General features: G+C 49.3%; 1 protein-coding gene across 5 annotated transcripts in view; it reads left to right on the top strand.

Annotated features, from left to right (window-relative positions):
- Nucleotides 1–19,873, top strand: part of RPTOR (regulatory associated protein of MTOR complex 1) — a 427,638-nt gene that overhangs the window by 271,789 nt on the left and 135,976 nt on the right. For all 5 annotated transcript variants that reach the window (XM_064369298.1, XM_064369297.1, XM_064369299.1 and 2 more), the window contains 2 exons: nt 17,654–17,754; nt 18,462–18,606. In XM_064369298.1, coding sequence (XP_064225368.1) covers nt 17,654–17,754; nt 18,462–18,606 — 246 coding nt within the window. The remainder of the gene's footprint in view (nt 1–17,653; nt 17,755–18,461; nt 18,607–19,873) is intronic.

Here is a 19,873-nt window from a genome sequence, read left to right as displayed (position 1 = left end):
AGCAGGCGCCCCTCCCTCCGTCCAGCAGGCGCCCCTCCCTCCGTCCAGCAGGCCCTCCTCCCTCCGTCCAGCAGGCGCCCCTCCCTCCGTCCAGCAGGCCCTCCTCCCTCCGTCCAGCAGGCCCTCCTCCCTCCGTCCAGCAGGCGCCCCTCCCTCCGTCCAGCAGGCGCCCCTCCCTCCGTCCAGCAGGCCCTCCTCCCTCCGTCCAGCAGGCCCTCCTCCCTCCGTCCAGCAGGCCCTCCTCCCTCCGTCCAGCAGGCCCTCCTCCCTCCGTCCAGCAGGCGCCCCTCCCTCCGTCCAGCAGGCCCTCCTCCCTCCGTCCAGCAGGCGCCCCTCCCTCCGTCCAGCAGGCCCTCCTCCCTCCGTCCAGCAGGCCCTCCTCCCTCCGTCCAGCAGGCCCTCCTCCCTCCATCTAGTCTGTCTTTTTCTCCTTACCCGTCCCTGAGAGTCTGTTCAGGCTGCGTTGCCCGCATGGCCCTTCTGTTCCTCTCAGCCCCTGATTCTGGCAGCGTTGCCTCCTTGGATGAGAACCCAAACAGATTGAGTCTGGCTGCATGTATAGCTGCCGTGCCTCATAGCTGTTATTGGAGGCCAGAATGTGCCTCCCTGAAATATGAAGGATTTTTGGGCTGAAGACAGTTAAGAAGCAAGTGCAAGTGAGAGCTCCTTGCCTGCCCTCTGTTTCCCTAAAGCAAGACATTGATCTACAGAGGCAAAGGCACCCTGTCCCGGGGGGACAGCAGCGAGCCGGAAGACAGCTCCCGGCCGGTGTGGTGGTGGCTCCTCAACTTACAGATGTAGTGACTGAGTCTCAGAGAGGTTAAGTAACCTGCCCAAAGTCACACAGAAGGAGTGGCCAAGCCTGCAGGACTCCAGCCCAGGTCTGTGTGATGCCAGTGCCCACCTCTGCACTGGGTGGCACGAGGAAGGATGCCTACCCCTTCACGTCCCTTCGCCCGTTTGTGAGTGCAGATGCTGAGGAAAGTGGTGTGAGTTGTATGCATCAAGGTGCCTGGTCTCAAAGGGCAGTTTCGATGTGGACCTGACAAAATGAGGGGACGTGGATGACATGGGAGGAGGAGTTGCTGACCTTCTGTGTGATGCATGCCCACTGGGAAGACCCCAGAGCATTGTCCCAGAAAGCCAGGCATAACCACACAAGGCTGGCTGTATTTAGAAACTGTCTTTCCCAAGGTGTTTTAACAAATTCACAGGAAGAAACAGAATCTACTAGCAGGCTGGGGAATGACTCTGGGATTTCAGCATTTTTTCAGAGACAGAAAGATCCAGATGAGCTCAGGACAGTCAGGGGAAGTTGCTGGCCATCTCTGTCAGAACCGTGGAGTGTTCGTGGCCATCTCTGTCAGAACCGTGGAGTGTTCGTGGCCATCTCTGTCAGAACCGTGGAGTGTTCGTGGCCATCTCTGTCAGAACCGTGGAGTGTTCGTGGCCATCTCTGTCAGAACCGTGGAGTGTTTGTGGCAGTTACTTACACAGTGGGAGAGCTCCATGCCCCATCCTGAAAGCTCACCCTCCTCTCCTCCCACCCTCTTTAGGCCAGATTTTTGCAGAGAAGCTCCCTGGTGAGGTTTAGCATGCAGGTAAGAGGGGCATCTGGAGGCGGGCAGTGCTCTGGAAGGAAGTGCTTCCCCCGGCTCCTGCTCCGCTGGAGCCCATCTTCCTTCCCCTTGTTGTCGGAGCTGCTTTCCCCACGTGGCAGGCCTTTCAGCAGCTGTTCAGGAAACTGCTCGGAGGTGGTTTCTCCCATGTGGCTCCTGCAACTGCCTCTCAGATTGGCCCTGACGCCAGGAAGCCCACAGAAAATCCACTTTTGAGGGAGTACTTCAGAAATCACCGTGGGCTCAGGTGTCTTTCCAAAGGGCTTTGGAATCTGCCTGTTTAATAGAAAAGAATCTGCCTTTCATTATGTCATCAACATGTTAAATAAGAAAATGAGAACTTGCCCCTTGCCTGTCTGGGGCCACCTCACCCTCCGGTTTCTGTTTGCGGCCTCCAGAGTGGCCATTGCTGCCCATTGCTGTTCACTGACTCCAGGAAGGGACAGTCATTTGGCATTCTATGGTACATTCAGTGCAGGGTGAATCAGCTCCTGTAACATTAGCTCCTGCTTACTGTTAAGCCAGGGAAATTTTTCCTCTGGAATTCAAACCTACACTTACTTCACAAGTAAAGATGAGCAGAATTCTGTTCTAGGAGAGCCATTAAATGTGGAAAGATGGGATCTAAAGAGATGGTCGCACTGTGCATATGAACCATTTGATTTAGAAACCAAGCAGAGATTTTGAAAAATCATTTAAAAACAAGCCGCCTGTGGTGTTTCTAAAAGCCCAGTCAGCTTATGCAGAGGTGCAGTTATGGAACTTTCTAGTTTCCAGTGTCTCTCGGGTGCTCTGTTCACACCAAACCATTTCGATAACCCTGAGCCAGTACATCCTCCTGGAGAAACTAACAGCCACTTCATTTAAGTCAGTGTTTCTCAGATCTCAAGTCCTGGCTGATGAGCGGCTATGAACGCAGGTAGGTGAGTCACGGCCAGCATTTAAAACGAGAAGAAAACAACGCTGTTTTCCTAGTAAGACGAATGTTCCTTGGTTCTGGGGCTTGAACATGTATCTCTTTTTTTGCTTGTGTCTTCATTTTTGTTTTTTGGAGGCATGGTTAGGGTACGAACCTGTAAATATGTATCTTTATATGTGGTTGTGTATGTGTGTTTGTCTGGTCACCAGAAACATTCCTTGGGCTCATGATCAAAAAACTCTGAAAGCTTCTTGTTTAAATGACCTCTACTCTTATGTTAGCTGGGGACCTGGACACGACTTTAGCTATCAGCAGTGCTGTGAATCCTTAGCCATTGCCTAAGAACAGCCTTGGCCCCAAATCCCTATTTTACCATCAGCCTTCTGCCGTGTTATGGTTCCCTGTCATCTGTCCCATTTTTAATTAAGGATATTGCTTATACATATACCTTTTTTCTTTGAAATTTTTTTTTTTTTAGATTTTCTTTTGCTTATACATGTATCTTAACAGCCTCTTCTTTTCTTCTTGAAGAAATAATTTTGACAAGTTTTCACATTTTACTCTAAATTAAAAGCCCATTTCCCTTTTGACCAAATGCATTAACCTTCAGAACTGAAGGAAGACAGATTAACGGTGAGCAACTTGCCCTTCCAGGTAGAATGAATCAAACCTTTTACCAGCACGATATGTCACCCTTTATCTCTGGTGTTGGAAATAGATGCTTGGTGCCACAAAGAAAAATTAGCACTGAGACAAAGGATTTTTCAGCAACACAATTTTTACTTCCTGGACTGCAGGAAGGGTACCCCCACTAGCCATTGTGCCACGAGAGTACAATGAACAAAGGAAAACACAAATTTATCCCTTACACATTTGAGGTTGTCCTTACTTCTATGTCTGATCTCTGTTGGTTGGAGCCAGATCTTACAATCTAAACTAAAACCTGATTGGTAGTAACTTTAAACTTTTCTAAAAGGTAAAAGCAATGGAGAGCTGGGACATGCCTTTGAGCACATCCAGCACGGATATCTTGGTTGAAGTACAAGAACATAAAGTGTACCATGTGCCTGTAAGCACGGCATGTCTCACAGCTACGTGGTACAGGGCTTCACAAAGAGTTACTAGCACACTTATTCTTTAACAAGAAAGGAAACTTTAAAAAGAAACTTTTCTGCTTCCCGTATCTGGTAATGCCTTTTGCCTTAGAGTTCATGTTTTTATAGTGTCATTGCTGAACAACCATCTTTTGGTTAGTGTTCGCAGAATGCATCTTTTTTATACACACACACACATATATATATATATGGTATATCTCTTCTTAGCAATACAGTTAGCTTTTATTTAGTTTTGTTTTTAGAGATGGAAAATTTTTACTTTTAATTAAAGTATTTAGTTTGTTTACATTTAGTGTAGTAATTGACATATTTGGGTTTTAGTTTGCCTCCTATTTACTTCATCCTTTTTTTTCTATTGCTTTTTATTCTAGCCCCCTATTATTTATTTGAGACATAGTCTCTTGTCGCCCCGGCTGGAGTGCAGTGGTGCAATCTCAGCTCACCGCAACCTCTGCCTCCCGGGTTCAAGTAGTTCTCCTGCTTCAGTCTCCCAAGTAGCTGGGATTACAGGCACACACCACTATGCCCAGCTAATTTTTGTATTTTTAGTAGACAGGGTTGGCCAGGCTGGTCTTGAACTCCTGACCTCTGGTTATCTGCCTCCCACAGTGCCAGGCCAAGCCCCTTTTTTAACCTTTCTCTTTTTCTTTCCTTAGCCATCTTTTGGGTTGATATAGCAATTTTATTACACCTTTCTTCTCTTCTATTGGCTTGTTAATTTTATATTCTTTTACTATACTTTGAATGGTTACTCTAGAGCATCCTGTTTTTTTCTTCTAACTGCTAGATAGTATATGCCTTAGGCTTTGCAGGCCATATAAGTCCTCTGCCTCATAGTCTTCCTATTGTTACAACTCTAAAAATTTAAACACCATTCTTAGCCTGGGGGCCTTAAAAAACACGCTTCTGGCTGGATGTGGTCCTTGGACCATAGTTTGGTGACCTGCTTTAGAAACTATAACATGCATCCTACTAAAACCTAATGTAAGCCTGGCACCGTGGCTCATGCCCCTAATCCTAGTCCTTTGGAAAGCTGAGGCAGGAGGATCACTTGAAGCCAGGAGCTACCAAGACCAGCCTGGGTAATATGATAAGACCCTATCTCTACCAAAAAAACAAGTCGGACATGATGGTGCACACCTGTAATCTCAACACTTTGGGAGGCTGAGGCACAAGAACTGTTTGAGACAAAGAACTCAAGACCAAACTGAGCAGTATAGCAAGACCACAGCTGTACAAAAGATTTTAAAAATCAGCTGGGCCTGGCGACATGCCCCTGTAGTCTCAGCTGCTTGGAAGGCCGAGGTGGAAGGATCACTTGAGTCCCAGTGGTTGTGGCTGCAGTGGTTCGTGATGTGCCACTGCACTCCAGCCTGGATGACAGAGCAAGACCCTGTCTGTTTAAAAAAAAAACAAAGACAGAGTACCCTTTAGTACAGATCTTCTAGTAAAAAAAAAGGTCATTGGTATTTGTTTGAAAATTCCATAATTTCTCCTTTATTTGTTTTCACATTTTCAACTCAACATTATTGAGGTGCATTCAATAAATTATGCCCACTTTTACAGTTGATGCGTTTTGACAGACCGCTATGCCCATGGAAGCACACCACAGCCAGAACACATCCCACGGGTTCCCTCGTACCTGTCCCAGCCCATCCCTCTCCTTACCCCTCAAGCCCAGGCAACCGTTGATCAGGATTTTCTCACTATGCATTAGATTTGACGTTTCCAGAACTTTCTATAAACAGAATGTTAAAGTATGTGTTCTCTTCTGTCTGCCTTCCTGGCGCAGAATCGTGCCTTTGAGATTTATGCACGTTGGGAGCATCAGCAGTTTATTCCTTTTCGTTGTAAGTAACAGCCCATCCTGTGTGTCACTTTGTTTCACCTGTCAATGCTCGTTTGCATGGTTTCCGTCCTGACTGCTACAAACAAAGCTACTATAAATATTCAAGTCTTTGTGTGGACGAATCTATTCATTTCTCCTGGATAAATACCTAAGAGTGGATGGCTTGGTCATATGGTAGGTGTACATTTAACTTTGTAAGAAATTGCCTAACTGTTTTCCAAAGTGGTTTACAGACCTGAGTTCCTGCCTGTAATAACAGCGTGCCGGTCATGGCACATCCATGTCGACAGTTGGTATTCTGCCTTTTTGTTTTTATTATTTTATTTTTTTGAGATGGAGTCTCGCTTTGTCATCCAGGCTGGAGTGCAATGGCACAATCTTGGCTCACTGCAACCTCTGCCCCCCGGGTTCCGGCGATTCTCATGCCTTAGCCTCTTGAGTAACTGGGATTACAGGCGTGTGCTACCACACCCAGCTAATTTTTTGTATTTTTAGTAGAGATGGAGTTTCACCATGTTGGCAAGGCTGGTTTCAAACTCCTGACCTCAAGTGATCTGCCCGCCTTGGCCACCCAAGTGCTGGGATTACAGCAAACCCAAAGTGCTAGGATTACAGGCATGAGCCACCACACCCAGCCACCTTATGGAAGGTATAACACGATATCATTCTTATTTGAATTTGCATTTGCCTAATCGTGCCAGAGCAGGTTTTCATGTGCTGCTGTTGGCCATTAATTTATACTCTTTAATAAAATGCATCTTCAGGCCTCTTGCCAGTTTTTAAACTGTGATGTTTGTCTTCAAGAGCCTTCCTGTATTTTGGACACAAGTCTTGGTCCTATCTATATATTGTGAACATTTTTGCTCAGTCTGTGGCTTGTGTCTTTATTTATTAAACAGTCTTTTGAAGAACATAAGTTTTTCATTTTGATGGAGTCTGATTTCATCATTTATTTATTTATAGTCTGTACTTCTGGTGTCCTACCTAAGAAATCTTTGCCGACCCTAGGGTTGTGGAGATTGTCTATTTTTTTCTAAAACTTTTAGTTTTAACTTTCATGTTTATGATGAACTTAATTAACTATGATTAACTTTTAAGTTTGTGATCCATTTGAAGTTTCTTTTTTTAATATAATGTGCAATAAGGGCCAAGGATCCTTTTCGTCCATATAGATACCAAGTCGTCCAGCACTATTTGTGGAAGAGACTGTTTTTTGTCATTGAGTTACCTTTGACAAAAGTCATTTGACTATAACTGTACAGTTACATGGTTCTGTTCTATTACACTGACCTGTGTGTCTGTCTTTATCGGCACAAGGATAGAGATACCACATTCCCTTGATCCCTGTAGCTTTACTGGGAGTCTCTGGTTTTTGTTTTGTTTTGCTTTGTTGTTTTTTTTTTTGTCAAAATGCTTTTGGCTACCCTAGATCCTAGCATTTCATATACATTTAGAAATCGGTTTATCACTTCTAATGAGAAGCCTGCTGAGATTTTGATTGGAATTACATTCGATCTAGATCAATTTGAAGAGAATTACCGTCCTAGTAATAGGGAGTCTTCTGATCCATGAACATAGTGGGTTCCGATTCCATAATCATTATCACATATTGATTTAGTTGTCTTGGTGCTTTGTAGCTTTATCTGTATATGTCTTGCAAATATTTTGTTATATTAATGTTAGTTTAAAAATTATTGAATGCCTCATATAGAAATGTAACTGATTAATGTTACTTTGAAAGTTATTGAATGCCGCATATAGAAATTAACCGATTTTTGCATAAGGACCTCATTTCCTCTAACCTTGCTGCAGTCACTTACTGGCTCTGGGAGCTGTTTTCCAGGTTTCTTAGACCATCTATGTATCTAATTATGTCATCTGAAAATACGTCCGGTTTTACTTCTTATTTCCAGTGTTTGTGTCTCTCATTTCTTTCTCTTGCTTCACGGCACTGCCTGACGCCTCCAGTGTAATGTTAAATGGGAGCAGCACAGCTGGGCGTTCAAGCCCTACACGCAGTCAAGGATCAATGACAGGGAAACGTTGTGTCTTAATCTACTAAGTATAACGTGCGCCGTGAATTTTCCAGGTACCCATCATCAGGTTGAGGGAGTGCACTTCTCTACCTAGTTCTGTGAGAGTCTTTATCGTGAGTTGGTGTTGGAACTCGCCAGCAGCTTTCTCTGTGTCTGTGGAGGGCATCGCACAGCTGCTCGCCCATACCCTGTTAAGACGGCGCATCACATGATTGACGTTCAGATGCTAGGCAGCCTTGCATCCCTGTGATAAACCCCACGTGGTCACGGTGCATTACCCTTTGATATATTGTGGGATTTTACTTGCATTTCATTGAAGATCGTCTCAGGTGTGTTCTTCTCAACCCTGTGGGACACAGCCAGCCCTCTCCAGCAAGGCCTAACCTTCAGCCCCGCCTGGGGCCTTCTCCACATGCTGGGATTGCAGGCGTGAGCCACAGCACCCGGCCCTTGATTTCTTAGTATATTAAATTTTTAATTTCCAGGGTTTCAAAAGAAGTAGCTTCTAGTTTTCTTCCAAAGCTGTTCACCTTGTCCTTTAATTCCTTATGCATACTAAGTAAGATTATTGTCAAGTCTGGCCTGGCAGCTCCATCATTCAGATCCTCCGTCCATCCCTTTCTTGTCAGCTGCTGTTCTTGGTCTCACACATATATACAGGTTTCCAGTAATCACCTGGTTTTTCTTTAATTGAATGCTACAAATTGAAAATGGAAATTGTACAGGTATTTGGGGGTGATTTGAGGCTGTGAAGTCTGGAGTGCTTCTAGTTTCTTGTTCCCAGCGGAGAGCTCTTTAGCGTTTCCATCTAAAACTGAGGAGTTTCACCAGATCTGCTTCTCCTCGGCAGTCCCTCCTCTCCCGCTGTTGTTCCCCAGCCCCGTGAACCTGCTGCGATCTGCTCAGTGTCCCTGCTGGTGGGTCCTGTTTTTGGAATTGCCAGATGCTTCCAGGAGAGGTGGCCCCAAACAAAAGCTCAACCCCGGGCTTCCTTCCCTCGGGTCTTAGCCCCATAATTTCTCATAGCCTGGCCTGCCTCTCCTTGCTTTCTAAAATATTCCCCTAACACACACACAGCCTTTCTAGCTGTTCTCAGGTGAGAATGGTCTGAATCACTTCATCTGCCATTACCTGCAAGGGAGCTCATGCCGTCCTCGAAACCCTAAACCCATGGGAACCATACACCCCCAGATTTGCACCTGTGACTTGGAGTCTGGTGGGCTGAGCCTTTTTAGATAAAGTCCAGTGGCTGCACACGAGGGTCTGCGGGCACAGAGATGGACCCACAGCCCACATCCCCAGCCCTCCGTGTCCAGCTGGGCCTCTCACTGGCTCTCTTGTTCCCATTCCTGTCCCTCTGTCCTCCAGACTAAGCACTGTGGCCCAGTTCACAGGCTGCTCCTCTGGCTTTAAATTGCAAATTATTCAGCCCAACATTATATGCTATAATTTGTAAACCATGGGTTTGTGCACGCTGAAATGGACTTTAATTATGATCACTAGAAGTCTGTAAATGGCTATAATATGGGGCACTGTGTAGTGAGAACGTCACATCATGCTGTAGAGTGCTGAATTCTGCATCATTTTAAGTAAAGAGAGGTTGGAAAAGAGAGTCACAGGAATGCATGTTTACTTGGTTCAGAGCAATATTAGCTTAAGAAAAAGTATTTTCACTAGTTTCACAAAAAGTTGCCGTCTGGTGCGTTACTTCCTGATCTTCACTTCCACTTGTGTCCTTTCCCCACGGAGCTGTGTTTTTACAGTGACAGACATAGATGTGTGTCTTATACATACGGTCTCAGCGAAGCATTCGTTCAGAGGCTGTATGGACACGCCCATCACACACGTGCACATGCTCAAAGATTCCTCTCAGTAACCTTGTGATCCGTGGCCCCCTCATTACTCCTGGCCTCCACTGTGGAGAACCATGGGTGTGAGATGTATATACATAGCTTTCCTCTTCCTAGCAATCTAACCACTATGTACTGACCTGGATTTTCAAAAGAATTATTTTAAAAAGAAATTGCTCAGTTCACCTCCCCGACCCTGTCGTGGAACATTTGTAAGTAATGAATTATTTACAGTAAGTAAGTGAACCAGCTCAAGGTTCTCTACACCGTCGTTTTCATAGTAGTCGTTTAAATTTAAATGTGTATCCTTCTTTAATTGAATTTAATCTGAGATGATATAAATTTTTTAAATAATACAGTTTTGGCGGGCAGGTGGATCACCTGAGCTCAGGAGTTCGAGACCAGTGTGGGCAACATGGTAAAACCCCATTTCTACCAAAAATACAAAAAATTAGCCAGGTATGGGGGCGTGCGCCTGTGGTCCCAGCTACTTGTGAGGCTGAAGTGGGAGGATCAATTCAGCCTGGGAGGTGGAAGTTGCAGTGAGCCGAGATTGAACCACTGCACTCCAACCTGGGTGACGGAGTGAGACCTCATCTCAGGAATGTTTTTTTCGTAATGCCGTTTTGAAATATCTTCCCTTTTCCGGAAAACTTGCTGTAGCTTCCTTCTTATTTAAAATACAAGTGGAGGGAGGAGTTTTGGTTCTCTTTAATATGTAAGTTGTATGTTTTCAGCATAGTATTAAGTACACATGAGGAAAAAGAATTAAAATCATCCATTTTCTTCAGCATGCCAAGATAATCATTATTAATATTTCGGGGTATACCCTTGCAGACTTTTGCCTAAGTATATCCTTGGGTATTTTTTGATTTTGTGCACAAAGAGATAATCCAGAGGAATGGCCACCAGAGCGTTTCAGGAGCTCCTTAGAGGACGGAATTGGGGATGGTTTGTACTATCTTGTTTTCTTTTTTATCATCATTTGAGTATTTTTAGTGAGTTTGTCCTATTTCTTGGAAATCATAGTTTTTCATTTAACATTTTGTTTACATGCAGCTTTACCATCGTTCAGTGGGGATTCACCCACTGGCTCATCACATATGTATGCGGCACCCCTTCTGCATGCGATGTTCCATGCCGAGCATCGTAATAGCAAGATGAAGAAAGAACTTAGTCCTCACTTTCAGAGAGCTCCAAGCCTCAGTGGAGAGACAGCCACGGTTCTCTGGGCAGGCATGAAAGCAGCAGCCGCCAGTGGGGTCCCCTAGGCTGATGTGGCAGAGGCCCCAGGGAGTGTCCTGAGAGGAGGCAGGACTTGAGTTCATAGGTGTCCCCTAAGCCGGGAAGACAGGAGGGTAGTCTGAACAGAGCACACAGGATGTTTGAGAACAGCAAGTCTGACGTGGCTGGAAAGTGATGTATTTGGTGAAAGAGGAAGTTGGGGACAAGTAGAAAATAGCACAAGGAAGGTAAACACGCACGGGCGGCCCCATCTCATACGCACCGTGTCAGCTGCGTGGCTGTTCTGGGGAGCGGACACCAGCCGGTTAGGGGTGCACAAGGTTCGTTGGAGGAAACACCTGTCAGAGGCCAGGATGGAAGCTGGACCTGATGGACGCCTGGCCCAGGCGCTGCAGGCCCCGTGGAGAGAGAGCTGCCGCGCCAACTCGGAGGCAGCCAGCTCTGTAGCTCCGCTGTGCTTAGCACAGGCCAGGGCTGCCCAGAGCAGAGCAAGGCCCCATCTGAACATGGGCCAGTCTCTCTGCATGCCATCTGGGGCTGTCCCTGCACCACACTTTGTCCCGCTGAGGGCCCGCCTGGTGTCCACAGGCAGGGACGGCCATCGGCATCAGTGGGAGCAGCTGTTTTTAAGTGGGGATGTGAGGTGGCCAGGCCTGCGCGCCGTGTAGATTACACCGTGTGCTTCGCGAGCTGCCGGGAACTGTAAGATTGACTTATGTCATTGTCCACGGGAATTTAGCTACACAGAAAATTAACAGCGTGGGACAGTGGTGGGTAACAAAGAAAAAGTAAGGGATTAGCTGAGCACCAAAGAAATTTAGAGGAGGATCTCAGCTGTCATCCTGTGCCCCGTAAATCGGGCTGGACAGTCCGTCACCTGCAAGGCATCCTCCTGGCTGGCGAGGCGGCGTCCACGGAGTGATTCTGGAGACCCGAGGGGCGCGGGCGCAGCTTCTGCACAGGCAGTCGGAGAGCCACGGGGCTCTTGGCCCTCACTCCTCCAGCCAGAGGAGTTTTGCTGTCCTTTGTCCTGCATAAGATTTTGTTTGAGTAACTAAAAAGTGATGAAAAAGCACTGCGGTGGTCAGTGGAGAACCTGGTAGATGTGGGGGCCCGGCTGTGTGTGAAGAGCCATCAGCCTGCATAGTGTGAGCCAGAGCAGAAGGGCCTGGCCCGAGAACGGACGCCTGGCAGGCCCGGGCTGCAGGGTGCTGCAGAGGAGGTGGGAAGAGGCGTCTGCGGGAGGCCTGGCTGGCCCCCATGCGGGACTGGAGAGCAGCTGAGGGCTTGGGGCCTCCAGGGTTTCGAGCCTCAGTGAAAAGCGAATCCACAGGGACTCTTGGAGTGGAGACCGGCAGTGGAGACGGCGGTGTCGCGCTTGATTTTACACGCGTTACGCTTGAGCTGTGATGCCAGGCAAGCCGAGGGTGAAGGCAAGCGCCTTGTGAGACCTAGAAGGAGCAGGGCCGCTGCTAGAACAGATGCGAAGTGTGAAAAGAGCTGGCAGTGCAGTGCGCCCAGAGGTCACTGGGGAGGAGCAGGGTGCCAGGGAAGGGACAGTCAGGATTCGCAAATTGAGCAGATGAAGAAAGGCAAGGCTGGCAGCCGTTGGAGTCAGGGGGCTTGGCGGGGGGTGGCTGGGAAGAGCGGTGAGGACCGAAACCAGCTTTCATGCAGCAGATGAGAGAGCCCGCAGGAGCCCACGGAGAGCTTAGCCAGTGCGAGCTGCAGGGCCGCGTGGGTTTTCCCCCCGGGTGGACAGGCTTAAGGCCCCAGCGGCCACTGCGTGTTGAGTCCCAGCAGCCAGCGGTCTCCCCGGCCCCTCCCCGGTCCTCTGGACCCTGCAAGGCGGCCGCAGGGCCTGGGTCTGGTTTCCACCACTTGTCTCCAAAGGAAGACACACCCTCATGGAGCCTCAGTTTCTCTATCTGAAAAGCAAGTGAAAATAAGACCTACCTGCTGAGGGCACTGGGAAGGAAGTCTAGGTGGACGTGGCAGGTGGGTGACTTGGGTCTGCCAGGCCACACAGCAGCAGTTGTGCCATGAGTGCCCGGCTGGCAGCGGTGGTGGAGGTAGTGTCAATGTTCATGCTGAGGAAACTCGAAGCCTCTGAGAGGCTCTGCAGCCAGTCTCTAGCCAAATTCAAGCCCATGTCCATCTGGCTTCCAAGTTTATGGCTGGAGATGCAGGAAGAGGAAGGCTGGGGGTCTCCTGGCGACCTCACATCCCCTTGTCCGTGTCCTCTGTATGGACGGGGCCGGGAATAGCAGCGAGGCGGCCACCCCATGGGAAGGAGATCATGTGGTACGGCCCCTGAGTGCAGCCAGAGCTGAAGGCGCCTCCGAGAATCCAGGTGAGAACAGGAACCTGGGGAGACTGGAAGGCGGGCACCGGAAGGCGGGCACCGGCAGGCGGGCACCTGTGAGTGACCCAGGGAGGGACAGGGCCCCGAGGAGCGGGTGGCATCTTGTGCTAGATGTGGGGAGTAAGCAAGGTAATAGGGCAGATGGCAGGGAGCCAAGCAGGTCCAGGAGAGGGGTTAGGGAGATGGAGCACCCTTGGGGGAGTGGCTGTGATATGCTGCTGGAGAGTCAGAGGCGAGGGCTGGGGCACACAGCTGCTTTTTTTGAGTGACAAGTTCCCAGCAGGGGGAACCTGGTGCTGTTGGCGGTGGGAACAGCCAGGGGTGTCAGGGAAGAAGAAGGGGCCTCAGGGGAAAGGCACCTGCTTGGTATTTCAGAGCTGGCCTGGTGCTCTAGGGCGGCTGCACAGATGGGGTGTGGATGCTGAACTTCCGCCGGCGTCTAGCAGGGCCAGGGTCACCATGACGGCCTGGATACTGGGGTAAGGAAGATAAATCCTGGCAAGAAGCCAAATGCCGCAGGTGAGCCCAGAAGTGTAAAGGAAGGTGGAGATAGACCCTCCTTTTGACAGAAGCGGAGGAGAGTTTGAGGAGGCGTGGGCCCTGTCGGGGAGGCCGCCCCGGCATCTGCCACATCTGCTGTTGGAATGTATTCCCTTTTATTTCAGTCCCCATTTTGCATCAAGGTGAGCCGCGTTGACTCAGCAGAACAGCAGGTGCCACGAGTCATCCAGCCACAGCACAGCTGGGACCAGTGCTGGAGTTTTCTTGCCTCCCGATTCAGGGATCTTTCCCTGAACTGTAGCTGTTTTAGTTCTCACATAAAAGTCCTTGATTAACACTGTGGATTTCAATTTTGAAAGAGCCACCTTGATCATTAACCCTTTGAGGGTTCAAAGAAACTTCTGGAATGAAATGTGGTCTGACATGGATACCCCATGCCACTAGACCTCTTCCGTGGTCCCCTCATGATCCCGGTGGCCTCCTGAGTGGGGCGAGGCTCAGCATTGGTTAGGATCGGGTACAGAAAGGAAGCCAGAAACAAACAGTGTCGCAAGGATTTAACTTCATGTGACGTGAAAAGTGAGGGACGCTGGACTTCGTGCCGCGTTGTCACCCCAGGTAGGACCTGGCCTGTTACGTCAAGAAGCCGCGTCAGATTTCACTCACTGGATGGTTGGTTCATCGACTTGAACGATTTCTGGGTCTGTCTGAAGTCAGCCGGGCAGATGGCTGTGTCTGGTTTAGTGATGAACTTAGGGAAGAGATCAGTGGGATTTTCAGGACCGTGTTGGGCGAGTCTAGCTTTGCGTTTATCTACTGGTGATTGTCACAAGATACTAATTCGCAGATACACAACTAAGTACACACAGGCCCTACCTGGCCTCTGTTTATCTTGATGGCGTGGCCATCCAGTGACATTGCCAGGGTGCGGGAGCTCGTGGGAATCCCCTTGCTGCTTAGAAGGCAGCTTTCTGTTAAGCAGGGGTCACAGACTCGGGAGCAGCAGGGCTATGTGAGCTTCACTTGATTCAGGATACATGGGCTCACGTTAGGTGTGCGCTTAGTCCTGGTTTGCAGACAGCCTGTGGGCAAGTGGCCTGTCTGTCTGTGGTCCCTACGCTTCTGAGATGCACCCACCCACGCCCTGCCCCCACAGCTGCCCGACCTGTGCTGCACCCCACAGGCTCCCTCCCGGGCATCACCAGGGCCGAGGATGAGGAGCTGCAGGAACCAGGGTTTCGGCAGTTCCCTGTTACTCAACTGGACACATTCATTGAAGTAAATGTTGATGCTGTAAAGACAAGAGTATCCCGTGATCGCACTTTGAGGTTTCTCCTCCAGTTGTCTCTCCTTGCGCAGACGTAATTGGGACTATAGCGTGTGTGTCTTGCTTCTTAATGTTGCAAAGCATTTCCCACGTTATTGAAGTAACAGCTGTTGTAGCTGCTGCCTTGTGGTTGTTGCATGGTTTGCTTAGTCACTTCTCCCTCACTGGTTTCAGAGCAAATGTCGGACTTTCCGCGACGGCAAATGACAGCACCACACACCCTCCGTGCACCCCATTTCGCCATCCTGCTTCCGGTTTAGCTTGATCGCTTCCTGGAAGTGGATGTACTGAGCTACGTACATGTCTCTGACCTTTACATGAAGTAAAGAAGGTCGTGCCAGCTCCCACTCGTACAGGATAGAAGTGTCTTTGTTTAGGGCAGGGACAGGCGTACCGAGCCGCCTTAGGATGGGGGCTGTACACGTCAGATCAGCCACGTAACGTAGAGTGCGGACTTCAAGTGATGCAGATTCAGTCGGTCCATCGGTCATGTCCGTGTGACTCTGAACACACAGGCTCTGGGCACTTCCCAGCTTGGCAGTGCTCCAGGGTGTCACAGTCCTGCTGGGAGGGGAACTGTCTGGACTCCACGGAGCGAGGATCCAAACTCTGCTCGTGGTGCTGGGCCCCACCCTGCCCTGGGTGCCTCTCTTCCTGAGTCTTGGGGACAGTCCTCTGCCCTCGCAGTTTGGTTAACTCCAGATATGTTAAGAGAGAAGAGAGAGCCCGTAACAGGACGCTCAAGATCAGCACCTCCCATATCCTCCTTCCTTGCACACGTGGGCCACTTGTGTGTTTCCTGATCCTAGACCGCAGAGTATGTGGCCTCAGCTCGGCTTTGGTGAGGACGGGCGGCCTGGGCGCTGTCCCTCCTCTGCTCGGCTTTGGTGAGGAGGGCAGGTGCGTCCCCATGACAGTCCTGCAGCTTGAAAGAGTCAGTTTCTGCGGAACGTTGTGATTGACAATCTTGTCAGTCATTTCATTAAAAAGGTTTTCAGCATATGTGTTTCTCATTCGCAGATGTGGAACCCAAGACACAGTGTGTTGGGGCTCCACCTCCACCCCACGATACCCCCAATGCACCTCCTCCGTGCTGTTTCCCAGGGCCACGTCCAAGGCAGCCACCCGTTTGTACTCGCGCTTGAGGGCTGAGATGAGCAGCCTGGTAAAATGAGTTCCCAGGCTGTTTGCTTGTGTTTCATAAGGAAGTGTCTTCTCTTTGGGAGGTGCGCCCCACCCTTCCATGCCTCCGTGGGGCCAGGCTCTGTTGCAGGTTGTTACAGAGTGAGTGTCTTTGCTTTTCCTCTGATCGGGGGTCTGATATGCTCGTTCTGAAGTGGGAGCAGGCTGGGGAGAAGGAAGCGGGGTGAGACGGGGCTCCGATGTCTTTGTGCTGCGTGTTCACCGCCAGGCCCTGGTTTCTTTTAAATGGTGGGAATCCTTGATGCGCCCATCCTGCCCCACCCACAAAGCTACTGACAGGTGCTTCTCAGACGTCCACCCTGGCCAGCAGCCTGACCGTAAAACCTCGATGTTGGGTACACTCAAGTCTCCTGTGTGGAGGTCAAAATTTTTCTTGAATTTGGAAATCTTTGTCTCAGACTTCTGGCATTGTTTGAGCAACAGTGCCGCTTTAGAATATTATACCAGTTTCTCATATCATTTCTCATTTTTCTTGTCCTATTACTGAGCCTATTTTGAGGAAATAAGACGTTATTTTTGTTCCTAAAGGAAAAGGCATTTAGTGGGAGGAAAGAGCATGTGTTGAAGAATTATACTAAGAAGCTTGCTTAGGATGGGCATGGTGGCTCACGCCTGTAATCCCAGCATTTTGGGAGCAGGAGGCGGGAGGATCACTGGGCCAGGAGTTCCAGAACAGCCTGGGCAACACAGCGGGACTCCAACTACAGCAGTTTTAGAAAAGAAGCTTACTTGACTCAGCTGCCCTGGATCCCTGACCCACAGCCTCTGAGTGTTACTCCTACGAAGACGGTGCCATCACATGGGTCCCCAAAACGGGAATCACTGATCTGCTCGGTCTTCTCAGTAGCAGAATCATACTCATGGCTCTGAACATGAGGCGTTTGGTTTTCCATCCTGAGTGACTTCATTTAGAATAATGGCCTCCAGCTCCATCCCAGTTGCTGCGGAAGTCATGGTTTCGTCCTTCTCGTGGCTGAGGAGTGGTCCTTGGCGCCGCCCGCCCCGTGCGAAGCGCAGCAGCCTCATCCCCTCCCACTCTGTCGTGTTTGCTCTGCTCTCCGCCGTCACTGGGCACCTCTCATGTGCTTGTGCGCTTGCCTGTTGCCTGTCCCTCCCCCGAGACCCGGCTCCCGAGGACGGGGCCTGGGCACACGCTGGCAGTCCCCACATCTCTGTTGCAGCATCGGCTGCGGGTTGAATACGTGGGAGTGAAGTAGACCTTGTGGGCGAGACTCGCCCCGGCGTGGACCCTGCACCTCCACAGCATTCACAGGCTGAGGTGTGGGCTTGCGGAGCGTCGCGCGTGGGCCTGCAGGGCGCGGTGTGCACCGCTTTCAGTACGCACCACGGACTGTCCAGTCAGCTGTCCACGGGAACCATGTGTGACCACCTGGCCTTGGTGTGCACGTCTGGGGACGCGGGAAGCAGCAGCCTTTTTGGAGGTGTGCGGGGAGGGGGAAGCTGCAAATGGCGGTTGAGCTCTGAGCTGTGAGAGTTTGATTCTCCCGGCGCTGAACCTCTGCTCAGAGCCTTTCGCCGCCCGCGCCCTTTTTTCTTGCAAGCTCTGCTCCATTACCTGCTCTCAGCCATGACATCACTCATGAGAACGCGCCCTGTCTTCTAGAATCCCTGGCCGCCTGAACGACAGGAGGACGCCCCTGGGCGAGCTGAACTGGATCTTCACGGCCATCACAGACACCATTGCGTGGAACGTGCTCCCGCGGGGTGAGGCGCGGGGCCGGGCCTTGGGGAGGGAGGCTATGGCCTTGGGGTCGCGGGGAGTGACTCTCGGACATGAGAGAAGTCGGATGGGATCGGTGAGCGCCTCACTAGCGAGGAAGACGGTGGGAGGGGCTGAAAAGGAGAAGACGACCCCGTAAGGCAGTTTCTGCTGGCGGTGGGGAGTTCCAGGACACCAGTTCTCCGAACAGTGTGCGGAGAGACGCCATGTCAGCATTTGCCCTGACTGGTAGCGCAGCCTTCACCGGGCAGGGGCGGCTTGTCTATATAGTCATTGGCATTATTCACTTTTGCTGAAAACCAAATGTGAATAGGACTCACATTTGTATTTTTTGTGTATTGATTGGTTGATTTTGGGGTGTTTGTTTACGTGTGTGTATATGTGCACCGTGTATGCGTGTGCATGTGTACACTCGTGTGTATGTATTTTTGTGCATGTGTGTATATTTGCGTCTCTGTGCACATGTGTGCATATGCTTGTGTGTTCATGTGTGTATGTATATATCTGTAAACGTATATATGTGCATGCGTGTGTATGTTTAAGCCTGCGTGTGTGTATTGCTGATGAGAAATATGCATATTAGTCCCAACTTGTTTTTAGTAATTTTTGATAGAAATGAATGTGTGTATTTGGCTTTAAATGATAGACACGAATCACTAAGGACTTTTTTCCATCTTCTGTCTGCCCTCAGATCTCTTCCAGAAGCTCTTCAGACAGGACTTGCTGGTGGCTAGTCTGTTTCGAAATTTCTTACTGGCGGAAAGGATCATGAGGTCGTACAACTGCACTCCCGTCAGCAGCCCGCGGCTGCCGCCCACGTACATGCACGCAATGTGGTGAGTGTCTCGCGTGGGGTCCTCCGGGTGCCGTGCACCCCGCCCTCTGCCCCACTGCGATGTCATGGAATTGCACGGAGCCGGGCAGGGGCGCTCCACACCTAACTTGGGGACCCTGCGTGGCATTAACACGTGATGCTAAGTGCAGTGCTCCTGGAGACCTCCACGCAGTGGGGCGGGCGTCTCCTTCCGAGGGTAGAAGCCTGGGAGGGCCTTTCCAGACCGCAAGGGAGCAGCGCCGGCTGCAGCCTCACGGCTCCACAACTCGGGAGGGCGGCGCTTTGTAAGAGAGTTTCTAGCCTTTTAGAAACCAGTGGTGAGAAAATAACTTGCTGACTTGAATTTATGAAGCGCATCCAAGATAGCTCTGGAGAATGAAACTGTTGGGCTCGTGACCAATTAGTTTTGATGCTTATTTCTCACACACACGATCACGAGTGTCATCTTTTATGGCTGTTGATTATAGTCTTCTCCCATTGCTGAGTTGCTGCTGTTTATACAGCTACTAATAGTAGTAACAGTAATAGCGATGGGGTTGGTTTTTAGTCTAGACATTATGTTTGAAGACATTTGGTTTCTTTCTTTCTGTGGCCGTCCTAACAGAAGCAGGTTTGGGCAAATTCTAAAATGGTATTAAAACAAAGGAAAAATAGTTGTGTTCATCAGTGGGAGAAACCCTAACACAAATATTTTTAAGTGAGCAGTTCACATATGCCAGCTCAGAAAGCACCGTGCTGCATGCTTTCGTGATCTGGTCTATTTCAGCCTGTGTTTTCCTCTTGAATATCTGCATGACCACTTTCCCTCAGCACGGGAAACCCAGAGAAGCAAGAAGGGAACCTAAACTCACTTCCCATCACCTACTCCAGAAAAGTTCCAAATAATCTAAATTTTAATGATAGTAAATACTTAACATGAGATAGATCAAAATACATTATACCCAGCACAGCACTTGGACTTTAAACAGAAGTTAAAGCATGCATGATCTGTATCCTTCTTAAGAGTCTGTAAGATAAAACAGAACCCTGATAAGGAAAAAAAAATAGAAGTAGACCATTTAAATAATGTGTAAATAAAACCACCACAGACATATTCCTCACGAGTCCGTGAATAACAGAGCTGTAAAAGAGAGAGTTGTTGGAAAAGCCTGTGCAATACTTAGAATAAATATTTTAAATGAACATTTTTTTGAATAAATACTTAGAGCAGTTTTGAAAGAGGATATCCTCAAAATGGCCTTATTCCTTTAAGAAAAGTACAGCCTTCA

This window comes from Aotus nancymaae, unplaced genomic scaffold, assembly GCF_030222135.1.
Source record: "Aotus nancymaae isolate 86718 unplaced genomic scaffold, 86718_ANA_hifiasm-v0.15.2.pri h1tg000089l, whole genome shotgun sequence".
Classification (NCBI taxonomy): domain Eukaryota; kingdom Metazoa; phylum Chordata; class Mammalia; order Primates; family Aotidae; genus Aotus; species Aotus nancymaae.
This window is presented reverse-complemented; position numbering and strand designations above follow the sequence as displayed.